Here is a 26,478-nt window from a genome sequence, read left to right on the forward strand (position 1 = left end):
AGCCACATGCTCCATAAAGGATCTAAGTAGAGGAAAAGAGACAAAAGGAGGGATATGTGTTTTGCATTTTGTAGGGACATGGGAGAAAAAAGCAGGCAGGCTAACATCTGCAGTAAAGGGGAGAAAAAATTAAAAATGGTACAAAAGTAAAGTCAGTCCTTCTACTATCCTGCTGATTCAAGAAGGGAGTTGCTGCTTTTAAAAGGGGAAGGATGTGGTTCCTTGTGTTTTAACTTGGAACGGGAAATAATTTCCCAGCATGAAAACAGTGTTACACACGTTTTCATAGCACTATCAGTACATGGACTTTTGGAGTCAAATTGCCCCATTTGACATGAAATCAGGAATGCCAAGGTAAGCTAGATAGAGTGCTGCTTCCAAGGACCCTGAAGGCCCTAGAGCAGTCAGTGCCTATATTACACAAGCTTTACCAATCAATTGGACATACAACTTCATTTCGTTTAAAAATGACAAAAAAATGCAGTGGTAAAAAAAGATCTCTTCTATTAGGAAAACCAACTCTGATATTCAATCTAAATGCAATTCAATCTAACTACTTAAATTCTGACATCCAAATCATCAACTAACATTGTTTAATTGACAATTTTGTATCACCTAGGCATTTTTTGTCTTGTTAATTTATGATAAAAAACAACAAAAGCATATACTTAAGGGATAGGGTATACAGGATTAAACACCAGGGTTCAATCTCAGCACTGTTCTTTACTAGTAGAGTGATTTTAGGCAAATTATTTAACCTGCCTGTACCTCAGTTCCCATCTCTTATTCTAAGGATTAATGGCCTCATCTTTCTGACACAAAAGAAATTGAGAACAAAAACCAAACCAATCAGTTACTATTAATTGTAAGTTTTAACTATTGATGTTAATGTTATTTTAAAATCTTGCCCAACTACTTTTACACAAAGTAAACTATACAACCATAATTGTAAAGCAATCTATAGTGAAGCAATAGTTAATGCACTTTATTTTTGTTTTATACAGATAATTACAACACTGAAAAAATTAAAACAGCAATTTCACTACCATATATCTTTAAAAGCATTATATTATCTTTAAAAGCATTAAACAAAAGTAATAAACATACCCCATATATCCCTAAGCTCTCTCACTTAGGGTGGTTAACTTCTAAGACCAGGTTTGTTTCTTACCCAAAGATGCATGTAACACGTAATAGATGTTTATTAAATCTGAACTTAAAAAGAAGCACATATAGAGTATGATCCCACTGAGAAAAAAAACAAATGGGGAGGGGGTGTTGTGTTGTTTTGTTTTGAGATAGGTCTCACTACAGTTGCCCAGGCTGGCCTTGAACTTGTGATTTTCCCATGCAAAATTCTAAAGTATCTGTGATTACAGTTGTGCACCACTGTGCCTGATTTTGGAGTCGGGGGAGGAATCTCAAAGCATACACATTTCTACATGTATCCAAAGAAAACTATTTTCACTTACACACCAAAATGTTAGTCAGGCTGACTGAGTTCAGAAATGGAAATGACTTTTTGCCCCCTCCCCCACACCTCATACTTCATTTGTTGAAAAACAAACTACTAAAAAGTAAACTAAAAGAGGAAACACATTTCAATCCCAGCATCCGTTCTATCAATTTATTACTACTTTCTGCCTTTGTTAAAACCACTTATCAGAAGCTTCTGGGGGGGAAATCTATGGAGAAAGATCAGTATTCAGTCAGTTTTATATAACACTGAAAATGGTTTGGTATCACTTTAAAAGTTTATATGCAAGTTGTGGTAACAATCTTCAGTTTAACCTGCTGGAGCACAATATAACGGCTATTTTTTTCTAAGCCACTACACAAACATAAAGCTATATTGTTTTTGCTGTTCAATGCATAAGGCAATACAGCAAAACCTAACCTACAGCTTCAGTTGTGACTTAATCTCCAACCTCTTTTCACTCTATTCACTCTCTGAGATTCAGTTTTTCTTTCATGCCACCTCACTCCAGCAGGGGCATGGCAGCCTTCCAGGTTTTAAAGCTTTTTCAGAGTTGCTGAAATTCCTTTCAGAAAAACAAAGGCTGTTTATCTACTGGGGAAAGCCCCCAACACTAACATCCACGTGTGTAAACAAACATACAGCAAAAGTACTCTCCAGCTGAAAGGAATACATTTATGGAACTCTTGGAGGATACTGCCCAGGTGGAAGAAAACAGCCTAAAGCAATAAGTAGGAGCCATCTTTGGTAGATATCTCTGAGGTAAAGAGTGCTCCAAGAACTGAAGGATCCAAGCAGAAACATTCACCTAGCACAAGGGTCCACACTGTCAACAGAGATAATGTTTGGGGCCACTGTGAATTCAAAGACTACAGGACTTGCAAAGGAACACCTACAATGAAAAGCAAGTTACTGCAACCTACCTACAACTGCTGAAGACTGCATCTCAAAGCCTGAGACTGGTTTTGATTTAGTTATTAAATGGGAAATTTTCTGGTAGTCTTTCCAGTGCAGTAACATTCCCTGTCCAAATCTCCATCCAAATATAACCCAAAACAAAATCAGTCATGAACTTATAAAACTCTCAGGGGTCAGTATACATACAAATGTCAGAAATGACTAAACTCCCCACCACCACCAGTACCTACAATTTTGCTGCATTTTTTTTTAAACCACCCCCCATTCCCACCCCCAAGTACTGAGGATTGAACTCAGGACCTCATACAAAGTAATCAAGTGCTCTGCCACTGAGTTATATCCCCAGGTGTCAATTTTGCTTCTTCTCACATCACCTACTCTGTTCTACTTGGGTCACTATTATCATGTATGTATGTATGTATATGTATATGTGTACGTGTGTGTGTGTGTATATGTAATCTCAGTGGTAGATTAACTATATATATATATATATAGTGGTAGGTTATCTATATATATTATAGATAACCAGGAGGCAGTAGTAATGTAAGATACAAGGTTCATTTTGAGGAGGGAGAAGATTATTCAACTGTTCCTTCTCACCAAATTTACTATACAACATTTAAAAGAGCCACACTGATAGACATGCAGCATCATAAAACTTCAGACAATCCAACCCTGGACTTATTATGAACACTATCAGTAACTTAATCAACTGTAATAAAGATTCTACCTAGCAGTCAGGCTCAATGGCACACATCTGTAATCCCAGAGGCTTGGGAGGCTGAGGCCTTAAGCAATTCAGTAAGAACCTCTCTCTAAATAAGATATAAAAAAAAAAAAGCTGGTCTGTTAAGCAACGCTGGGTTCAATCCCTGGTACAAAAAAAAAAAAAAAAAAAAAAGAGAGAGAGAGAGAGAGAGAAAAGAAAAAAAGATATATACTACCCAATAAAAACAATAACAAGCAAACAAAAATAGTGCCCAGAAACAGAGGTAAGAACACTGTGATATCCAAATCAATTAATAAAGGCACCCAATCAATACATACATAGCTTGTTTTCCCCAGTTCCCCATTTCTTCACCCTTCCTCTGGCTGGCCTATGCTTTGGATTTGCTAGGCAGCAATATATTAAAGGAGATTTCAGGATTTAAGCCAACCACCCTATTGCAATCACTCTTTCAACATATAGCATTCTTTTTTTTTTTTTTAAACTTGGGGGTGGGGCTGAATCCAGGGACATTTCACCACTGAGCTACATTCACAGAGCCTGGAACTTTCGATCATCCTGTCTCTGCTTCCTGAGTCATGGGATTATAAGTACGTGCAACCATCTCCAGTCAAACTGCATACTTTTAAATGAGTAAATTGTATAGCATGTGAATAATACCTCAACAAACCCAATTTTTAAAAAAGCCAAGATTTGGTTGTGGGAATAGCAGGCAAAGAAGAAAATATACTGAGAATACAGGAATCTGAGCTATCACTTTGAAGCCTTTTTTTTTTTGTTGTTGTTGTTGTTAGTTTGTGTTGTTTTGGGGGACAGGGAGGGGTAGGAGGTGGTTCCCAGGGATTGAACTCAAGGACACTGGACCACTGAGCCACATTCCCAGCCCTTTTTGTATTTTATTTAGAGACTGGGTCTCATTAAGTTACTTAGTGCCTTGCTTTTTTTTTTTGCTGAGGCTGGCTTCAAACTCACAATCCTCTTGTCTCAACCTCCCCAAATGCTGGGATTATAGGCGTGCACCATAGCATCCAGCTCACTGGTTTTAATATGCATTCACAGGTCGATAAGGCAACGTAGATTTTTGTACATCTGGACATGTAATACATACATATATTTCTTAGCTTCGTTTATTGGTGCGCCTAGAAGCAACACCACCCTTGGCAGCAGTAAGCATTCCTAATGCCCAGATCCCCAGGACCCCAAATCCTGAACACTGCTACCAGTCCCATTAAGAAATCAAAGAAGAAATGGCTTACTCCAGGCATGGGCAAGGGAAAATTCAGAATGCACTTAAGAGAATCTTTTGTACCAGGCAAGTAAGCCCTCAAAGAAAGACAGGGATATGTTAAAAGGATACAGGAAAACAGCATAAAATGGTTTCCACAGATCAGATCTGGAAAATGAATACATATAAAACAACTGAAATGGAAAACCATCTGTTTTAGTTAAGCTTTTGCATCCCTATGACCAAAGTACCCTACAAAAAAATAGTTAGAGGGAAAGTTTATTTGGGGCTTACAGTTTCAGAGGTCTCAGTCCAAAGTGAGGCAGCATATCATGGGAAGTGTGTGATGAAGGGAAGCTGCTTCCCTCATGGTAGCCAGGAAACAGATAGAGGAGATAGAAGGGGGCACAAGCCCAGTAACATAGCTCCTTCAGCCATGTCCCACATGCCTATGGTTACCCACCCAGTCAGTCCATTCAAACTAGGACAGACTCTCATAATCCAATCACTTGATTGCATTAACAGATCATCTCTTATCCAAACCAAAACAACATCTTAGCCAGCAGATAAACATGATCAAGGATAACACAACAAATTGACATCACACAACTGCTAATACAATGTCAAAAAATTCTGTGACATTCCTCTCAAAAATGCATACACTAAATGAAGCATGGAACAAGAAGTGGTAGATGACAAGGCAGGGTTAAAGTCAAGGTTCAGCAAGTTATGGAAGGTGATTTTTATTTTTATTTTGTACTAAGAAATGAATCCAGGGCCTCAGGTATGGTTACTCTACCATTGAGCTACACCTCCAGCCCTTTTCCTTTTGAGACAGGTCTCACTAACTTGCTCAAGGTGGTCTTGAACTTATGATCCTCCTCTCTCACCCTCTTAAGTAGCTGGATTTACAGATATACACCACTGTGCCCAACAGATTATGGAGTTTTAAAGCTATACTAAGAAATTTCAAAATTATTTTAGGTAAAGAAGAGATGCTAAAGAGTTTTACATACAGGAGAGACATAACTTTATTTTCACTTTGGATCACCATAAGGGCAACAGACTGGACGACGGAACAGAGAAATATGTGGAGGCTGCTGTCATGATGGAGACAAGAAGTGACCAAAGCCTGAGTTAGAGCAGTGAGAATCTGATAGAGGACATAATCCAGAAATTTACAAATTTCCTCAACTCACAGCACCCCAAGTATCTCAATTTTTTCATAGCACCCCTAGGCCAAAAAAATACTTAAAGAGGGGTTGGGCCTGTAGCTCAGTGGTAGAATGCTTGCCTTGCATGTGTGAGGCACTGGGTTTGAGTCTCAGAACCACATTCAAAAAATAATTAATTAATGAAGGTATCGTGTATCCATCTACAACTAAAAAACACATTAAAGGTAAGCAGTTAGGTCAAAAAACAAACTAAATAAGTATCTGTGTCCAACCATTAAGTGCATTTTGGGCACTGCACAACTCCCTCCACACTGCAATCAGACTGAATATCACGGCCCTTGTTTCTTCTTCTAAAGTGATTTTACTGGTATGCTTGCTTTTTTCCACAGGAACCACTGAAAACACAGCTTCATAAAGATATGAAGTTTTCACAAGATAAATAATGTTGAAATAAAACTACCTCCAGATAACAGTCTGAAGAACATCTGGCATATGTCACGTTTCCCTTGCAAATAAAATATATCCTGCAAATAAAATATGTCCTTTTCAGTTTCTTGCAAATCCTGGAATCATGGATATAAGCCATATATAAGAGGTAAAAATCAAGCTGACTTGAAAACTGAAATGAGACAGGCATGGTGGCTGATAATCCCAGCAGTTCAGGAGGCTGAGGCAAGAGGATCAGTGGTTCAAAACTAGCTTCAGCAACTGAGTAAGGTTGTAAGCAACCTAGTGAGATACTGTCTCAAAAGGCTGGGGATGTGGTTCAGTGGTTAAGTGGCCCTGTATTTAATCCATGGTTTAAAAAAAAAAAAAGAAAACTGAAATGGATATGGGGAGATAAATGATAATAGAAGAATCATAGGTCCCAGGTTCACTTGGAAGTCTACTTGTACAGTAAAGCTGGTAATTAACAAGAACAAATAGGAAGATCAGAATGTAAAATCTTTAGGGGTAAGGATGCAAAAGAAATAATTTTTAAGTACTTTCTATTTATTGTCCACAAATATTCAAACATAACCTCTTAGCCTGGGGATGTAGCTTAGAGGTCAAGAGTGCTTGCCCAGAATGCATAAGGCCCTGGGTACAATATTCAGCATGGCAACACACATATACACACACACATTTATGTTTATCATGTTTCACTTGTAGTTGAAAATGTTACAGATGATGAATGAAACCTCATAGGCAGAGATTTCACAGAGTCAAATGGAAGGAAAGAATATCCTTAAAATGCATCATACAAAAATTTTGACAAGTTTCACACTACTGCAAGATGCTCAGTTTTAAAGTAAATGTCAAAGCATGCACACTGTCCCTCTTTCTCCCTACTGAGTGCTCTTAAAACTAAGTTAATTGCTCAGTATTTTAAATACTGTTCCTTCAAGTGCTGATTCTTCCTATTATTTGCTTGCTCGATGTTAGGCAAAGAAAAATAGCATTCTACTCTGCTGCTGTCTGTAGTTTAAGGAAATGTTTTAAAGAGAGGGAGGGAAATAAGTTTAACTGACAGCTCAAAATAGATATATCTACAGAACTCCTCAGGATGTCACTGTTGATGCCAAATTTATGTTAAGATTATCATGGGGGGCTGGGGATGTGGCTCAAGTGGTAGCGCACTCGCCTGGCATGCGTGCGGCCCGGGTTCTATCCTCAGCACCACATACAAACAAAGTTGTTGTGTCCGCCAAAAACTAAAAAATAAATATTAAAAAATTCTCTCTTTAAAAAAAAAAAAAAAAAAAAAGATTATCATGGATCTGGGCTGGGGATATAGCTCAATCGGTGGAGTGCTTGCCTCCCCTGCACAAGGCCCTGGGTTCAATTCCCAGCAAAATAACACACACACACACACACACACACACACACACACACACACAATTATCGTGAATCATTTAAACCCATTTTTTGTCCCTTTAATCATCTATGACCAAATATGGAATGTGTCAGATGAGGAATGGTTAGGATGACTACTCACTAACACTGTTGCTGAATAATATACTATCACAGCTTTATTTAAGTTGGCTCTAAATGCTAATGCCATCAATGGAGTCATAAACACCTCAGTAAGTCCCAAACCCATCAGAATGGTGGGTTCCAAAGCATCTGGCCCTGACACCTGTTACTTACTATGAGTCACTTTTCCTTCTCCCGAACACTACCTAACAGTACAAATGCGGTTCAAGTAAGGGAAACAAAGACTCTTTTCCTTGGACTACTTTCTACTATCACCCCTCTCTACTATCATTGTAAAACACTAATTTCAAATTGTTAATGTGAGGGAAAAGCTGAACTGCTCTTGGGCAGTACTCTTACTCTAGAGACTGAGAACACCTACAATGGAAAAGGCAGTTAGTAATCACTGAGAAGTCAACCACCAACATAGGAAAGTGCTGCCTATCCAAAAGACAAATTCCCTCGTAAGTTCATCTTAACAGATGCAGATACTTCACTGTTATGTCTAGAAAAAGTTAAATTTAAAGATGAGGGAGATGTCAAAAGTAACTCAAAACACTTACCAAGACACTTGAAAGGTATAACAATGTGATTCTTGCACTGTTTTTTGTCCCTCCGGCACCAATTGTCAATACTGACAGGCTGGTTTGCTTCCATCACATTTGTGATCTTCAGTTCTGGATACATCTGTTAAGGAAAAAAACAAACACAAAAACACAAAAACAAAAACATGCACATACAATAAATTGACCTGCAGCTGGACATGCACTTTCAAGTTAGGATAAGTATTTAAGATTACTCAGGCTCTAATCTTATCCTACATAAATCTGAAGTTTCACTCCACCACCCCTGTGGTTCCAACTAAAGTCACCAAATAAAAAAGACATAAACTATTAGTTTTCCTTTGATAGGTTACATTTCTGACTGCTCCCATGCATTCTCTTTTAAAAAGGAATCTGTATTTAAGGACAAACAAAAGCAGCAGGCTTTCATCCCAAAACAAATCCAACTGGATATCAAGTTCCTCTACAGGGCATGAGTAAATCACTGAGTTCATGAACCTCTTTAGGTAAGGCAAGTCTATGGAAGTATCTGTTAAAATTACAGAACAAAATTTCATTCCTGGCCCTATATGTTGGCCTTGGTAAGTTAAAGCATCTCATTTTCTTTGAAAGACCTTTTCTCTTTGGACCAAAAGGGAAGCTGACTCAGATATGAGATGATCAATTACAATACTGGTGACTTTCTATTAGCAAGTAGAAAACAAGCAGACTTACACATGATATTTTGCTTTCCATCTTCCCAAGACTGGTAGGAAGACAAAAGTAGCAAGCTCTGCTTCTACAGCACTTGCCAAGTTTCTGGAGTATTCCTTCTGGAAAGAACTGAGACCTCACAGCACACACAGGCAAAGCCTTTGAGAGACCTCAGTCATACCAGACATTTAGAAGCAAAAGGCCTGGGCTCCAGTTATTGGCATCATATCTATTTCCAAGGTAAACAAATTCAATCCTGACCCCAGGGGTGGGGTAAGTTTTAGCTGCCTGGCAACAATCTTACCTCCTGACAGTACTGAAGAACTTCTTCTTTTGTTCCAAAGCAGCTCTTGGTGCCTGTTGGGTCAGGTTCCCATTTCCCAGTCTGGATGTTCACATGCATATTTAACTTCCCACAGAACATTGCAATTTGTGGCTCTGCAACAGCAAATCCTGTTCCAGCATTGGCTGCAAGAGCCTACCAAAGAGTGGGGTGGGGGGAAAGTCCAGGTTTACTCCAAAGAGGGTGGCAGCACAGTCATTCAGTGGTTTGTGACAAAACTGATCTTTTGATAAACTTTGTTATTTACTATTTTTATCTTCATATACAAACCCTTTCCACAGGAAGAGATCCAGAATTTTAAAATGACCTCTGGACATCTTTGGCTAAAGAGAAAGGTCAATGAGAAATCCAAACCCCAGTTTCAACCTGGGATACTTGTAACCTAAGAAACCTGACTGTACCTGCCCTACTACAAGCAAATCTATTCACTTCTTCAATATAATAAGTCACAAAAATAGAGAATGGCTCAAGTCCCAGTGATTTTACTTAATTCACACATACAACAATAAAATTTTTATTGAGCAATTATTTTGAAGGCAATGTGCTTAATGCTTAGCACACAAGGATAAGCAAGAAGTCATGGCCCCACTCTCTCAGTTTCTGATGTAATACACGAAGTCAAAATTCACACAAAAATGTGTGATTACATTCCCAGTTCTAAGAAGGAAAAGTGAAGAGTGCTCAGAAAATATACAAAAAGGTCATCTCAATGGCAGAGTGCTAGCCCAGCATGTGTGAGGCACTGGGTTTGATCCTTAGCACGACATAAAAATAAATACAGGCATTCTGTCCATCTACAACTACAAAAATTTTAAAATAATAATAATAGAAAGGTATCTAACCCAATCTTCAGTAGAAAGATGATCAAAGAATCTTCCTGGGAAAAAAAAGTGAGGCTTGAGCAGAGCTTTGAGCATCTCCCATGGAGAAAATGTAGACCATGAGGTAGAGAAAAGGTAGAGTGGAATGCAGAATTAGTTCTAGACAATCTGTAGATGGAAAAAATTTCAGTCTTTTAAAAAAATTTTTTTAGTTACAGATGAACATGATACCCTTATTTAATTATTTTTATATGGTGCTGAGGATAAGACCCAGTGCCTCAAATGTGCTAGACAAGCACTCTACCACTGAGGTACAACCCCAGCCCAAGAATTTGTCTACTTCACTAGAAGTGTGAGAGATTTTAAGCACAAAGTTACTACTTTCAATAGTAACTCGGTTGCTTTTCCTGGTTGCAATATGAAGAATGATTAAAAGGAAAGCAGAGTGTAAACAAAGAAATGCCTCAGAAAGTCAGAGGTGCACAGTACAAAAGGATGATGGTAGCTTGGGCTAAAGTAAGCACAGAGATTCTAGAGAAGGACAAAAGGAAAATAAGTAAGTCCTGAAGATAGATTAAATGTGGAGGAAGAGGAGGATGTAAAATTTGGCTTGTGTCACTATTTAGATCTCCATCGTCCCGTAAAAGGCCTACGTATTAAAAGTTTAGTGACCAGCCTGTAGTGTTACTGCAAAGTGGTGGAACCTTTAGGAGGTGGGGCCTAGTGGGAGGAAGCTAGGTCACTGGGGGCATGCCCTTAAAAAGACACTGGGATCCCACCATGAGGTGAACAATTTCTTCTGCCATGCAGTCCTACCATAATGTTCTGCCATGCCACAGGCCCAAAAGAACAGGGCCCAACTAACCATATTCTGAAACCTCTAAACTGAGCCAAAATAATCCTTTCCTCTTTTTAGTTTGATTATCTCAGATATCTTATTACAGTGATGCAAAACCAACTACCATAGTCTGTATTACTCAATATGTGGTGACATCATTCATGGAAACAATACCAAAAGGGAATTCCTGAGCTGGGAAAAATTTGTGTCTACTGCTCAAGGTACTTGGGAAGTTGAGGCAGAAGGACTGCACAAGCCCAGGAGTTTGAGGCCAGCTTGGGCAACACACAAAGACTTATCTTAGCTGAGTTGACCCAAGCTACCATTCTCCTTCTTTGGACTGTGCACCTCTGACTTCCTGAGGCATTTCCCTGCTTACATTCTTATTTCCTTTTAGTCCATTCTTCATTACATGTCTGTAGATTCCAGCAACTAAAGAGGATGAGGCAGAAGTGTCACAAGATCAAGCCCAACCTTGGCAACTTAACAAGACCTATTTCAAAGGAATTTAAAAAAAAAAAAACAAGGCTGGGGATGTAGCTCAGTGGTAGAGAAGCCTTGGGTTAAATCACTAACACTGCAGGCAGGCAGGTAGGTAGGAAGATCAATTCTTTTAAAACAAAAGGGATTCCATGAACTATTTTTATCCAACAATAATCAAATATTCCATAAAGTCTTTGGTCAGTAGCCTCTTGTTTTGTGACCAGATATTAACTATTAATAATCTCAGAAATTATAGACAGGAAATACCATTTAGGAATTATGGTGGTAAGCCTCCTGCAAAGAAACAGGCACAGGAGTGCATCTATTATTACAGCGGTCCAACTTTATCTGCAGGGATGTGTTCTACTAGCAGATGAATAATATTCTTTGTATGCATACACACACACCTATGATAAAGTTTAATTTATAAATTAGGTATAGTACGAAACAAGCAACAATTGCTAATAAAATAGAACAGAGCTTATTAAAATCAACCTCCTTTCCACTTAGGAGAAGGAAACACAAATATCTGTTAGATCACTCAGAGAAAGCTAATTTGGAATTAAAATGTTGTCAAGATATATCAAGGTTTGAAAACACTGCAATTAAATCCAACAAACAATTAGCACCCTTATTAATTAAACTGATTATAGTCCTGCTGTGATCAACAATCATTTATTAAAAGAGAAGACCCTAAGTTCTATGCCTTCAGTAAAACTGCATATGACGCTTACAGACTGATGTGAATTCCTGCTTCCTTGAAAGAAGGGAAAAAAATTAAAGCTATCTAAAGAAAGTAACACATACTTAATTATAGGGAATACTATAAATTCAAACAATGTGTTTAAGGTAAACAAATCATTAAAAGGTACAGAGGATGCACAAGACAAATGTGTTTAATTCTTAAAATGAAGTTCAAGATGTGAACCAAAAGGAAGGGCTTCTTTTGGGCTTAGCATGAGGGAGGCCCTGCATCTCACCCCCAACAGAATGACAAAAAGGAGAGAAGGCTCTTCTTTTGTGATCCATAGTTAAGAATTGTAGCTAGAAATCTGGATTATGATACAGAAGAATATGGGTACATACAGGGATAAAGGCAAAACCAGTACTCTTCCTAAGTTCTTTTTTTTTGCAATTTCAAAGCATGTTAATATTCATTTTCTTTTTTTTTCCACTTTAGTATATTTTATTTTTTTTTATTGGTTGTTCAAAATATTACAAAGCTCTTGACATCTCATATTACATATATTAGATTCAAGTGGATTATGAACTCCCATTTTTACCCCAAATACAGATTGCAGAATCACATCGGTTACACATCCACATTTTAACATAATGCCCTATTAGTAACTGTTGTATTCTGCTACCTTTCCTATCCTCTACTATCCCCCCTCCCCTTCCCTCCCCACCTAAGTTCTTTATTTCCCTACTTGAAATGCCCAGATAGAAATAAATGAAGAAAATCTAAAACATGATAAATGTTATATGAGAAAGTCAAACGAAAGGTCAGAAGGATATGTTTCCTAAATTTACTACAAATAAACTAGCAAAAGATTCTAAGCAGTGTTTCCTAAATTCTCTCTATGGCTTTGTATACTTTCAACATTAAACAACACAGCTACTGAATAGGATTTGTGGTAGAGTAACAGAGGACCAGGTGTGGTGGCACATACCTGTAATTCCATCAGCTCAGGAGGCTGAGGCAGGAGGATTCTGAGTTCAAAACTAGCTCAGCAAAAGCAAGGCGCTAAGCAACTCTGTGAGACCCTGTCTCTAAATAAAATACAAAATGGGGCTGGAGATGTTGCTCAGTGGTTGAGTGGCTGAGTCTAATCCCCAGTCAATCCCCAAAATAATAGAGGGGAATGCAGAGAACATTTATTCCTTAAATTCTAAAACTGATACAGGTAAGAAACAAGTGTCAATTTGTTATATGAGCTCACCCAAGCCACAGTCCTGAAGTGGTCAAATTTAGTGCAGGCAGCCATTCATCAGCAAAGATTATGTTCCACATGTTACTCATTATGGTTGTTGGCTATAAGACCACAAGAGTTCCAACAGTATAAATGTTCAGTTTATGAGTTAGCCACGGAGGTCAATACATCAGTAGTAAGTGCATTTGATCTCTGCACTGAAATGGTCAGCATTATCATCTCTAAAGAGAATCTAAAATACCAGAGGTTAAAGCAACAGGAAGAAGAGATAAGCAGCAACAGATCCTCACATCAGTTACCACCAAGAAAAAGAGAGTAACTGGAATCAATCCAGACAGCTAATAAGCTATAGTGATTCACTTCTGAGTTCAGAAAGATTAATCCTTGTGGTTATGAGAGACTCAAGAAGGTATCATCTGAAATATAAAAAGACTCTGCGGACCATGTCTAGGAATCAACTAATCAAACACACCCCATCCTTACCTAGTGTATGATAGGGTAACTTTTTCTATAACCTTTAGACTCCTTTGAAAATGCTCTTATTTAATGTGCTTTCCATTTTCTTAGGCACAGACTGTGCCTTGATCCATTACATCAACATATAAATCAATCTGTTTCCTAATCTAACATGTTACAAATGGGATTTCACTGCCAAGTCAGCATTTCTGAGCTCCTGTGAACCTGGAATCCTCCATGAAAGAAAATTAATGCCCCATGTGTTGGCACTTAAGCTAGTCTTTGTGATCTATGCACATTGCAGCACTTTTAAGCTTTGAAAACAAATTGCATCAATTGCTTTCCTAGCCAGTGCTTCCACTTTACTTAATAATTCATTCTTAATAAGAAATTCCATTTTATTAATTTAGCTTGGGGAAAAGAGTTTAGCTATCCAAGGACAAAATTCAACTTGGTAAAAACTGCTTCTAGTAACTTGGTTGAAACCCTGAAATAACTTTAAGCAATAAATATGTAAATATAATAAATCTGAATCTGAACCTATGATAAATCAAGTCCTATAATCACCGCTTCAAAAGACACTACTACTGGGGCCACCTAATCCCTACTTCTCCCTTTATACATACACTCAGGACCTCACTAGCCCTCCCACCCCAAAGCCAGCATACAGGCCGAGTTATTTCTACCCTCACTAAAGCTATTGCCCCAGAATCAAATCAGCTACAGGGTTTGTGAAAATGCCAACTACTGTAAAGAGAACATATTCCAAAGAGCAGGGTTCTATCCTAGTACTTAGGGTAGAACCATGTTTTCCTGGATGGGAAGGCACTGGTTTACAGACATGCTCCACCCTCTGAAGGCAAGTCAACACAGTTCCAGTTCTAATAAACACTAATGAAAAAGGCCTTCACAGGCCTAGGTGCCACTTGAGGTTCATGACTGAAAAAGATGCAACATTCCTACACAAAGGCCTTTCTTTTTTTGTAAAGAAAAAGTCAGTAAAGAGCAATCTATTAAAAGATTTGAAGAACCTATATACTACTTTCATTCCTGTTTATTCAAGTGCTGAAAGACACTTCATGATTCATAAACTACAATGGCTTAATCTGTGCCCACAAACCATCAACAAAGATTTACTTAACTGTATAAAGTGAAATAAATCCTGTTTTTAGCATACTTTAAAAGTATTTTCCCCAAAGTATTTCTTTTTTAAAAATTTAAATTTGCTATATATGACAGCAGAATGCATTACAATTCATATTACACATATAAAGTACAATTTTTCATATCTCTGGTGGAATCACACCATTCGTGTCTTCATACATGTTTAGGGTAATGATGTCCACTCATTCCACCATCTTTCCTACCCCCATACCCTCTCCCTTCCCTTCCCTCCCTCCCCAAGGTATTTCTAAGTTACAAAAGGAAATGCAATTACTTTAGAGTACAGGCACCCATCAGAACACCAATGTTGCCAGGCACAGTAGTACATTACTGTAATCCCAGATACTTGGGAAACTGAGGCAAGAGGATCACAAGCTAGAAGCCAGCCTCAGCAACTTAAAGAGACCCTGTGTCACAAAAAGGGCTGGGGATGTAGCTAAGTGGTAAAGCACCTCTGGGTTCAACCCCCAAGACCACACACACACACACACACACAAAAAAAAAAAAAAAAAAAGGTTAACTTTACCAGCAATAAAACATTCAAGAATACTGATCAAGGGTTGGGGACATAGCTCAATGGTAAAGTGCTTGCCTAGCATGTGTAAGGACCGGGATTACATCTCCAGTTTCAAAACAAAACCAAAAAATAAAACAACAACAACTGATCAGAAAACACTGAGGTTGCAAGTAGAGAAAAGACTAAGCAGAAATGACAAGTAAATGCAGTGTGGGAGCCTGGACACGAACCTGGAATAGGAAAAGAACTTAAGTGGGGAAACTGAAGCAATTATTTGTATAAGCTGTACCAATGGCCAATGTAACTCTCCTAATTTTTTCTTTTCAGGGCGGGGGGGGGGGGGGGAGTGTTGGGGGATACCAAGGATTGAACTCAGAGGTACTCGGCCACTAAGCCACATCCTCAGCCCTATTTTGTATTTTATTTAGAGACAGGGTCTCACTGAGTTGGTTAGCACCTCGCCGTTGCTGAGACTGGCTTTGAACTTGTGATCCTCCTGTCTCAGCCTCCAGATCTGCTGGGATTACAGGCGCAGCACCACCACACCTGGCTGGTTTTTTTGTTTGTTTGTTAGTTTTAAATAATTGCTCTGAATTATTTAAGATGTTATCATTAATGGAAGGCACAAGGAACTCAGTAGTATCTTTGCCATTTTTATTTAAAAGTCTAAAATTAGTTCAAAATAAAATGTCTGGTAGGGACTGATAGAACACATTTTTAGATTAGGCAACTAATAAGCGTAACCAAAGCAGGTTTGATACCTGAAAAGCATGTTGTTTATTCCAAACACAGGCACATATCCTAATACATATAATTAAATTTTGTTTCAGAGGTCTATTACAATTCTGATCCAGGGCTTAACATAAAGAAATTTCACCTTGGTTGCTATAAAAAGAGTGACTACAAACTTTGGAGTATCTTCAGCAGCAAAAAATGGAAACTTTTTAAGCGGGAGGAACCCAGGCTTTCAAGTCAGGCCTGGTGATAAATGCCTGTAAACCCATCTACTATGGAAGCTGAGGCAGGATTCCAAAGTTCAAGGTCAACATGCAACTTAGTGACATCCTATCTCAAAAGAAAATGAAAGGGATAGGGAATAGAGCTTGCCTAGCATGTGCGAGGCCCTGGGTTCAACCAAAAAATAAATAAATAAATAAATAAATAAATAAATAAATTCCAGGCTTCAAACATTTCAATCCACTATCTGACAGAACAGCGTCTTGTTATGCATGTTCAAGTTTAGGCAACAAAAGGAGTTTGAGCCAGGCATGGTGGCACACACCTTTAAATCGCAGCAACCCAGGAAGCTGAGGCAGGAGGATCACAAGTTCAAGGCCAGGCTAAGCAACTGATATCTGTCTCAAAAAATAAAAAGGGGTGGGAATGTGGTTCAGCGGTGAAGCACCTCTGGGTTGAACACCAGTACCAAAAAAAAAAAAAAAAAAGGATAGTTTACATTATACCAACTGAAAATGCTTGGCCTATTTTTTCCATTTGAACTTAATTCTAATTAGAAATTGGTAAATTAAGTGTACAGGAAAAACTCCAAGTATTAAAGGCCATTATTCTTATACAGATGTATACCAGCTGTTGGGCATTATTTTGGAGGCAGTAATTTATACAAATAACCCTGCTTTCATTAGAGCTTTAAATATTGAAGCATAAATGAGGTATCATTTCCAAGATTGAAAATGGCTTAGCCTGTCTCCAAGGCTTTTTATAGGAACACTGTAATTTGTCCATCTGGATTTCACTGGTAAAGATCCAAGAACCATGATTTAATACAGGTCTGCTTTTCACTATGTGTGAGATGAGAGTCAAAAGTCTTTTATAAATAACTTTGAAATATAATTTTTATAAAGTTAATGAAAGTAGACAATATTTTTATTAAAAAAAAAGGATGAAGAACAGTGTTTACTCATATTCTCACAAATGAATTTTTCACTAGTTTCTGTGTTTTTTCCCAACTGTCATTATAAAAAAGGAAGTCTCAGAAACTGATTTCCAGGGGTATAGTCTCCAGGGATTACCTTGGGCTGGCAGTAGTTTTTTTTTTTTTTTTCATTGCACTTTGTGCCTCAGAGGAAGTGCATGAGGGGTTAGCTAAGCACATGGCTTTAAGATACAAACCATGACTGAGTTTCAGCTTCATCACTGACTAGCTATGCCACCTATGGCAATCACCTAATCTCTCTAAGCCTGTTCCTTCTACTAAAATGATGATGAAGTGTTTGAAATAGTGCTTGTCACACAGAAGGAACTTTTCAAGCACTGGTGTCATAATAATGGGCTTTAGATTTCTTCATTTGTAAAATAGGGCTACTAACATACCTATTCCTCTCAGGCCTATTTGTGGAGATTAAATTAAGATAATGCACAGAAGCACTAAACACAATGCGTGTTACAGAGCCAGTATCATCGAACTGGCTCCTGAAGATTTAATTCTCTTGGCCACAATTACACAGAATGGGGCTTAAATTACAGGCACTCAAGTGAAGAGCACATGAAGCCTCCATGAGACTATACATCTCCAAAATCCATGATGACAAGAAATGGGTTTAAAAGACTAGACATTCCTTCTTTACCTATTAAATCTAGACATGCATAAGGTATGAGAATCCATCACCAAATGTTTACATGAACAATTTAACGTGGCCCTACCATTTAAAAGAAAATCACTAGGAGCTGCTGATTTTCTGACTGGCCCACCTTCCCGCTGGCTGGTAACTGCAGTCAAATGAATATGTAGTCACTACTACTGAGACACTTCTGTGATAAAGGAGCTCTATGTAAATTATTTCTCTAAATTTATTTTCTTGAAAGATATTTCCTCTACATACTAGCTAAACAACCTCACGAAAGTTACTGAATTGCTCTTCACTTTAGTGTTTACTTTTGTGCAACACAAAATGGTGCTACCCAAATTTTCATTTATTTCAATCAGTGAGACAATTACAATATTAACTTTGGACTTTGGTTCATCCCACAACAAACAACAGTCTACTTTCCTAAAACTTCTAATGCATGAGAAACATATCTTGCAAATAAAGACTTCTTCCTCACTGAACTACATTTCACTATGACTATGTAGCAAAGCTGTCATTTGTCATACTTTGCAAGGCATGCTAACTGCGGAGATCAGGTTCTCAGGAGATTTTAGTATAAGATGATCTAAATGGTGTGATGTAGGCTTAATCTTTGTACTTACTGGCCACCTAGTAAGTGGGTGTACGTGCTGGCCAGGCATGGTGGCGCACATCTGTAATCCCAGCGGCCAAAGAGGCTGAGACAGGAGGATTGCAAATTCAAAGTCAGACACAGCAAAAGCAAGGCACTAGGCAACGCAGGGAGACCCTGTCTCTAAATAAAAATACAAAATAGGGCTGCGGATGTGGCTTGGTGGTCGAGTGCCCAAGTTCAATCCCCAGTACCTGCCCTCCCCCCAGTCGTTTGCATGTGAAGGACTGGGGAGAATGTACAAAGATGAATTAGCCTAAACCTTAAAAGGGTGAAATGATTTCAAGTAATGCAGGACTACCAATTAAATACTAACAATAAAATATGTTCATTCTAAATCATTCTTATTGCTTCATAGATGACAAACATTTTTATGATGGAGGGTTTTCTACAGAATATTAAGCACAAACCTGGTGTAATGTGCTCAAATTATAAGCACTCTGCTAGCTGGTCTGATGTTGTATGATTTTTAGACAGGGTCTAAGTTGCCCAGGCTGGCCTAAAAGTTATGGACCTCTTGCCTCAGCCTCTTGAGTAGCTGGGATCAGAAGCATTCACCACTGCACCTGGCTGTATCTTTTATTTTGTTATTAAAAATGTTTTTAATAATTTTTTTAAAATGTTTTTCATAAAATGATGGCAATCATAAATAAGCAGTCTGGTTTTTAAAAAAATATTTTATAACATTTAGCATTTAGCAATAACATTCTTCTCTACCTAAAACTTTATTCTATGAAAACCAAATATTGGAAACCACAAACTTAGCTCTTAATTTCTAAGGTTCTGTGATGCAGAAAGGCAAGAAATTCTTAAATGAATAACCTGTAGTTTTGTCTGTAACTAGAAAAGATGAAAATTTGCCAACATAATTTGCACAAAGCACAGAGGGAGGAAACTGATAATCTAAAATACAAATGGCAATTTCTATACAGTAATCCTGCTAAACATTTTAGTAGGTGCAAGCAATACTCAGATACTGACCTCGAGGAAATAAAAACAAATCATTTTAACTAATGTCCATTAAAACTGTGAAAATAACAAAAATATGAAAGTACTCTACCCTCTCCAAGTTCAAAGCAAGTCAAAAGACATTTTTCCTGTGATTTATGTAGCATTTAAATTTAAAAGTAAGTAGACTGCATTATCAGCTCACACCAGATCTGCTTGCAGACAATAATTCTTCCTGTCTTGGACCCATGCCCATGTGCATTATTGTAATTATCAGCAACTTTAAAAAATAAAGTAATAAGGCTAGTGTATGCTGCAAGTCAGTATGTTTACTGCTTACTGCATTAGCCATTAATTAGTCTTGCTGGGTTAAAGCCATCTAATTACTAAATAAATGCATAAAGAACAGAAGGAAAAGCTGCACTCTAATAAAAAGAATGAATAAGGATATAAACATGTATGAACATAGGTAAACACACCTCACACAGTGGCAAGTACAACAGTACTTTTGTTCAGTTTGTCAGGTGGCCACCAGTGAGATGAGCCAGTTCTTGCCTTCCAGGATCCAGTCTCCACCTTAGTACTCTGAATCACCATAAGTCAGAACCCATTCCTCTTCCATTCCATAGGATTCTAAGTCCTTATGCTGAGCACAGTGGTGCACTCCTATAATCCCAGTGATGAGGGAGGATGAGGCAGAGGATGGCAAGTTTGAGGCCAGCCTCAGCAATGCAATTTATCAAGAACCTGTCTCAAAAATGTAGTTCAGTGGTAGGGCACTCCTGAGTTTGACAACCCGTACAAAAAAAAAAAAAGGTTGTTAGCATGGCTTACAAAGGACACTGGCACAGCCCCTGCCTTGCTCTATCACCCCACTCACTTCAATAGCACCCTTAATACTGCAACCAAGGGCTGGGGATGTGGCTCAAGTGGTAGCGTGCTCGCCTGGCATGCGTGCGGCCCGGGTTCGATTCTCAGCACCACGTACAAAGATGTTGTATCCGCCGATAACTAAAAAATAAATATTAAAAAATTCTCTCTCTCTCTCTCTCTCTCTCTCTCTCTCTCTCTCTCTCTCCTCTCACTCTCTCTTTAAAAAAAAAAAAAAAAAATACTGCAACCAAGCCAGGGTGACTCATCTTCAGGCCCTATATCTACAACTTTTTCCTAAGCATGTGTATTCTCACTTTTCAGTACTCAGCTCAAGTGCATATCATTTGAGAGGTTTTCTGATGACTCTATCTTAAGACCCATTTGGTTTATTTCCCTCAATTAACCGGAAACTACCTTGCTCACTGACTTGTAGTATCCATTGCCCACCATTAGAATGCAAGTTCCTGGGCTGGGGTTATAGCTCAGTGGTAAAGCGCTTGCCTACCATTAGTGAAATACTGGGTTCAATCCTCAGCACCACATAAAAATTAAGTAATAAAGGTATTGTGTTCATCTACAACTTTAAAAAATTTTTTTAAAAAGAACACAAGTTCCTATTTTTCTAACCTCTGTATCCAGCAATAGCACCTAAAATATAATACGCAGTCATTTATAATCAAGTAATTGACTGTTACACTCTAAAACCTTGGGATTTACTTAAAGTAATATTGAACAACAGTGATTTCTAAATCATCAACACTGTACTAATCTGCACACTGATCTACAAAGAATAACAAAACAAACTTACACAGGAAGGAAATTTTGGTTTTAAAATTTTAATCTTTGTCAATTGACTCCAGAAAGCCACTTATATAATACAAGACCCGAACAATGTACTAGAAGAACAGCCCTCCAATCCAATATGAGCACACTCCTCAAAGGTAGTTACTTCCATAGCTTCAAGGCCTCCCCTGTCTGTTTACCTCCACATTTCTGAACATGTATTTTTGTACCATTTCAGTCCAGAAATTATCTATCAACCTGCTATTAAGAAGGTTTCAACTCTTTAACTATCACACCTTAAACTCATCCATTCACTTGTTTGTTGGTCAAATCCATTCTCCTTATTTCCCTTATTCTAACATAAACACATAATGCAATTAGAATTCCTTTCTTAGCATCTATTTCCTTAACAATTTCAAGGAGAATTACTAATCAGTACATGTTGTTGATATCTCATGTAGTGATTACTTATTCTCCCCCAAAATTGTTGAAACACACTCACACACCATGAACTCCTTACACTACAGTCAGATGTACTAGGTGATCTACTGAACAGACACACACACACACGTAAGTACTGGGGATGCAACTCTGGGCTTAGTGATTGCTAGGAGAGTGCTCTATCATTGAGCTACATTCTCAGCTCATGGCTTCACTTCATGAAGACAATCCTCCTCCAGGCCTTCAGATCCCTGATTCATCTAGACCCATTATTCTTGAGAGAGAGAGAATTTTTAATATTTATTTTTTAGTTTTCGGCAGACACATCATCTTTGTTTGTATGTGGTGCTGAGGATCGAACCCGGGCCGCACACATGCCAGGCAAGCGCGCTACCTCTTGAGCCACATCCCCAGCCCCTAGACCCATTATTATTGATCTTGATGTCATCTGTCCTGAAAATTCCTTACAATTTTCTCTGGCTTCCTGACTGTTTTTGTCTTTCTTGACTTACTTCCAGTTTTAGTGGCACTGCTGTTGATAAATCTAAAGTCAGTCTGATTCCTAATCTTTTGTGCAGTCCTGTTTCATTCCTCCTTCTCTTCCCAATCTCTGGTATTCTGAAATGACAAATGTGCCATGGTGTGATCTTTGTGTCATTCACTGACCTGAGCTCTCAATGAGCCAAGTCAACCTCAACATATTCAGCCCTATTGATTCCACCCCCTTCCTCAAATTTTTATTTAGTTGCACCTTGGACCTCCTGGATTGTTCTATCCTTCTTATCTTTTTCTTCCTAGTTTCATTTTGTTTGACCCTTTGACTGGATGACTTCTATTAAATAATAGTAGTCATCATTATTTTATTCTCTTTATTTTGGAGACAAGGTCTTGCTAAGTTGCCCAAAATGACCTTAAACTTGCACTCTTCCTGCCTTGGCCTTGAGAATATCTGGGGGTTTATAGGCCTGAACTACCATGCATGGCTCTATTGAATGTGGCATGTTCTAGGCCAAGGGTGAAGAGCTCAGTGGTAGAGAACAGGCCCTGGATTTAATCCTTGATACCATAAAAATCAGACTACCATAGGGATATTTTAATGAAAATTCATTTATCCAGTAGAGACTGGCACTTGATGATTCACAACAGACTTCTATGTCCATATTCTATGATGGGTTCACCTTTCACACACTACATGTTGTATACACATAAAACAACAAGTAATGGCTCTGCTTGGCTAGGAGCTGATCAGGTTTGATTCTGTGCTTTGTATTTTACCTTTTTTTTTTTTTTTTTTTTTTTTTAAAGTTATAGATGAACACACTACCTTTATTTTCTATTTATGTGGTGCTAAGGATCGAACCCAGTACCTCACACATGCCAGGCAAGTGTTCTACCTCTGAGCCACAATCCCAGCCCTGTATTTAATCTTTCAAGAACAATTCTTAAAAAATAAATAAATAAATAAATGAAAATTAATCTGATTTTAATCTGTCCTATATATTATTTATATTGTTTAAAAATAACACTAGCCAGCATCGTTTCAATGACTTGTATTAATTCACAAGATTAATCTTCCAAAGCAATAGTCCAGAAGGACATTTAGTAATATTGATCCTGAGGAAGCTAATAAAGCCTCAAATAATCATTTTTCTAGCAGCTGCTATAAAAAAGAGAGGGGGAAATAGGTTGCCATAAGAAAAAAATGTATGTCAAAACTAATATCCTTAGGGGATAATGGGACAGGGTAGAACCGGAGAGATCAGATGATTCTGTTAGTTCACTAAAAATTTGCTATGGGTTGGGTACAGTTACACACACCCTTCTAATCCCAGCTCCTTGGGAGGCTGAGACAGGAATATTGTAAATTCAAGTCCAGCCTGGCCAAGTTATCAAGACACTGTTTCAACCTAACAGAAAAGTGCTGGAGATATATAGTTCAGTGCCCTGCATTTGATATGCAGTGTGCGCGTGCCCACACACCCACATATATTACCATGGGTAATACAGTGATCCTGCATTATGTGAGCTTTCATTTTACATGGTTTCAGTTACCCACAGTCAAATGTGGTCTAAAAATATTAAAAGGAAACTTCCAGAAAAAAATAATTTATAAATTTTCAATTGGGCACCATTCTGAGTTGTAAGATAAAATCTCATTCTGTCCCTTCTGGGATATGAATTATCCATTTGACCAGTGTATCCATACTGTATACGTTACCTGCCTGTTAGTCACTTAACAGCTGTCTGAGTTATCAAACTGATTGTTGCAGTATCACAACACTTATGTTTAACCCTCATTTTACTTAACAACAGCCACAAAGCACAAGAGTAGTAATATTGGCAATTTGAATATACCAAAGATGTCATAAAATGCTTCAGGTATCTTCTCAATCACAAGGGTAAGTACAGTACAGTAAGATATTCTGAGAGAGAAACCACATTTACGTAACTTTTAATGTAATATATTGTTACAATTGTTCTATTTTTATTTATCATTTATCTCTTAGTAGGTCTAATTTATAAATTAAACTTTATCATTGGTATGTATAAGAAAAAACAAGATAGGGTCTTGAAACATACCCCCCCGTAGATAAGGAGGTTACTACTATAAATATTTATTTCAAGCTATCAACTCAAACCACCTTTATCTCTTCTTTTTCAATAAGGGCTAAAAACTTAACTGGTTACACATAACAAGGTAGATGGAAGTATAAAACAAAAATGGCAAACCACACTTGGTCTCCCCTTCATAAGCCCACAGGGTCTCTTTGCCAACTAAAAGTAACCTGTTGCTACCTGCCCCTGCTGTCAGGTCCTTCAATGTCTTCCAAAAACCAGGAGAAAATTTTACATTAAAATCTATATTATTTGGAAATGAAAATATGTACTTTGAATTTAAAATACAATGAAGCCCAACATGGTGAGGAAAAGATAAAACTTAAGGACAGGACACATTATGTCTGTAGGCTGCAGATTTTCTACCTCAATTTTTGATTATATAGTGGGTATTACAATAAAGAGGTGAGTAAAATTCACCAAATACTAATACTCTAAAGTCATAACATAAACTAAAATTGATTGTATCCTGTCGATTACAATTTTTATAATAAGATATGAAAACAACCTAAATGATGAATAGATAAAAAAACATGACATATACATAAAATGTCATATTATTCAGCCTTAAAAAGGATGGAAATCCTGCCAGCTACAAAACACGAATTAACCTGGAGGACATTATGCTAAGTGAAATAAATTAATCACAAAAGGACAAAAACTGCATGATTCCATTTTTATATATTATCTAAAATAGTCAAATTGATAGAAACAGTAGAATTATAGCTACTACACTGAAGGAAGAAGAGCATAGAGAGTTGTTATTCAACAGATATAAATATGTTTCATTCATATAAGATGAATAAGTTCTAGAGATCTGCTATATAGCACTGTGCCTATAGTTAACAATATTGTATTAAGCACTTAGATTTTTTAAGAGGATAATCTCACATTGTGTTCTTATCTTGAAGAAAAAAAATTTAATGGTTAAAATGATAAATTTTATATTATGTATGTTTACTAAGGAAACAACAACAATGAGCATCTGGATTTTGAGATGTGTAATTCAAAGAACTTTTTTTGTCAGGCTGGGGATCAAACCCCAGGCTTCATGCATGCCTCTCTACCACTGAGCCACATCTCACATCTCCCAGGTTTACAGTATTTTTATTCTTGTAGCTAACAAACTATCTGGAAGTAAAGCATATAAATCAATGAGAAAACAAGTCTGCTAGATTAAAATAATCTATACTAAAGGACTTGAAAAGTGTTATCATTTTTCCAAAAACAAAAAACTTCAAGAATTTATCACCTTAGAAACTCCATGACACCTTCAGTTTTGATGTTATCTGTTCTGTCACAATGCCTTACATACAGCAATTTAATAAATGTTTGCTAATAATGACACTGAAGAACTTTGAATGAACCAATTACCATGGAATGTCTTCAACTTCTAAATAAGTTATATCCAGAGGTTCTTTTAAATGTCAACTTGGGCTTCAGCTAAAAGGAGTAGGAAAACATCCAATGCATGCTTTTCAAAGAAATATTAGAAACTTGGCTGTTCAATTAAGTAAATCACAGAATAGGTAATTCCCTACTTTCACATATAAAGTATTCCTGAAAACATGAGGAAGTTTCAGAGTCATGCATGTTATTTGGAAGTTCTGCTTCTAGAAAACTAATAATTTATCAAATTTCAATTACACCCAGTGTTTCAAGGGGAAAATCCTTAAACATTTTATAAAAATTCATACATAACCGAATCCATTGAGTGTTCACCTAAGTTCAAATATTTTCTACCTGGGAAGCACCAATATGTATCAATTCTATCAAACCGTGCGTCTTTCATCAGTAAAATAAGCACTTTTCTTTTTTTAAAATACATTCTTGGGGCTGAGGATGTGGCTCAAGTGGTAGCGCGCTCGCTTGGCATGCGTGCAGCCCGGGTTCGATCCTCAGCACCACGTACAAACAAAGATGTTGTGTCCGCCAAGTACTAAAAAAAATAAATGTTAAAAAATTCTCTCTCTCCCTCCCTCTCTCTCTCTCACTCTTTCTTTAAAAAAAAAAATTAAAATAAAAAAATAAAATAAAATACATTCTTATAAAAATGAGGGTAAAATGTAGTAAAATATTCAAATACCAGTTCCAAATAAGCAACTACAGGCTGGAAAGCAACACCCCCCATAATGTTTATGTAACAGCCCAAATTCAAAATCAGGGTATGAAAGGCTATTTGGGGGTAGGGAGTGGACTTTTAAAATTTCAGTGATTTCTTGGGGCTGGGGTTATAGCTTAGTGGTAGAGCGCTTGCCTAGCACGTGTGAAGCACTGGGTTCAATCCTTA

At 37.5% G+C, this 26,478-nt stretch overlaps 1 protein-coding gene across 4 annotated transcripts in view; it reads right to left on the reverse strand.

Moving 5' to 3' along the window:
• Positions 1-26,478, reverse strand: part of Aplp2 (amyloid beta precursor like protein 2) — a 73,335-nt gene that overhangs the window by 27,779 nt on the left and 19,078 nt on the right. For all 4 annotated transcript variants that reach the window (XM_076846169.1, XM_076846167.1, XM_076846170.1 and 1 more), the window contains exons 2-3: positions 9,039-9,212; positions 8,042-8,165 (exon numbers count right to left, since the gene is read on the reverse strand). In XM_076846169.1, the coding sequence (XP_076702284.1) occupies positions 8,042-8,165; positions 9,039-9,212 (298 nt within the window). The remainder of the gene's footprint in view (positions 1-8,041; positions 8,166-9,038; positions 9,213-26,478) is intronic.

This window comes from Callospermophilus lateralis, chromosome 2 (assembly GCF_048772815.1).
Source record: "Callospermophilus lateralis isolate mCalLat2 chromosome 2, mCalLat2.hap1, whole genome shotgun sequence".
Lineage (NCBI taxonomy): Eukaryota > Metazoa > Chordata > Mammalia > Rodentia > Sciuridae > Callospermophilus > Callospermophilus lateralis.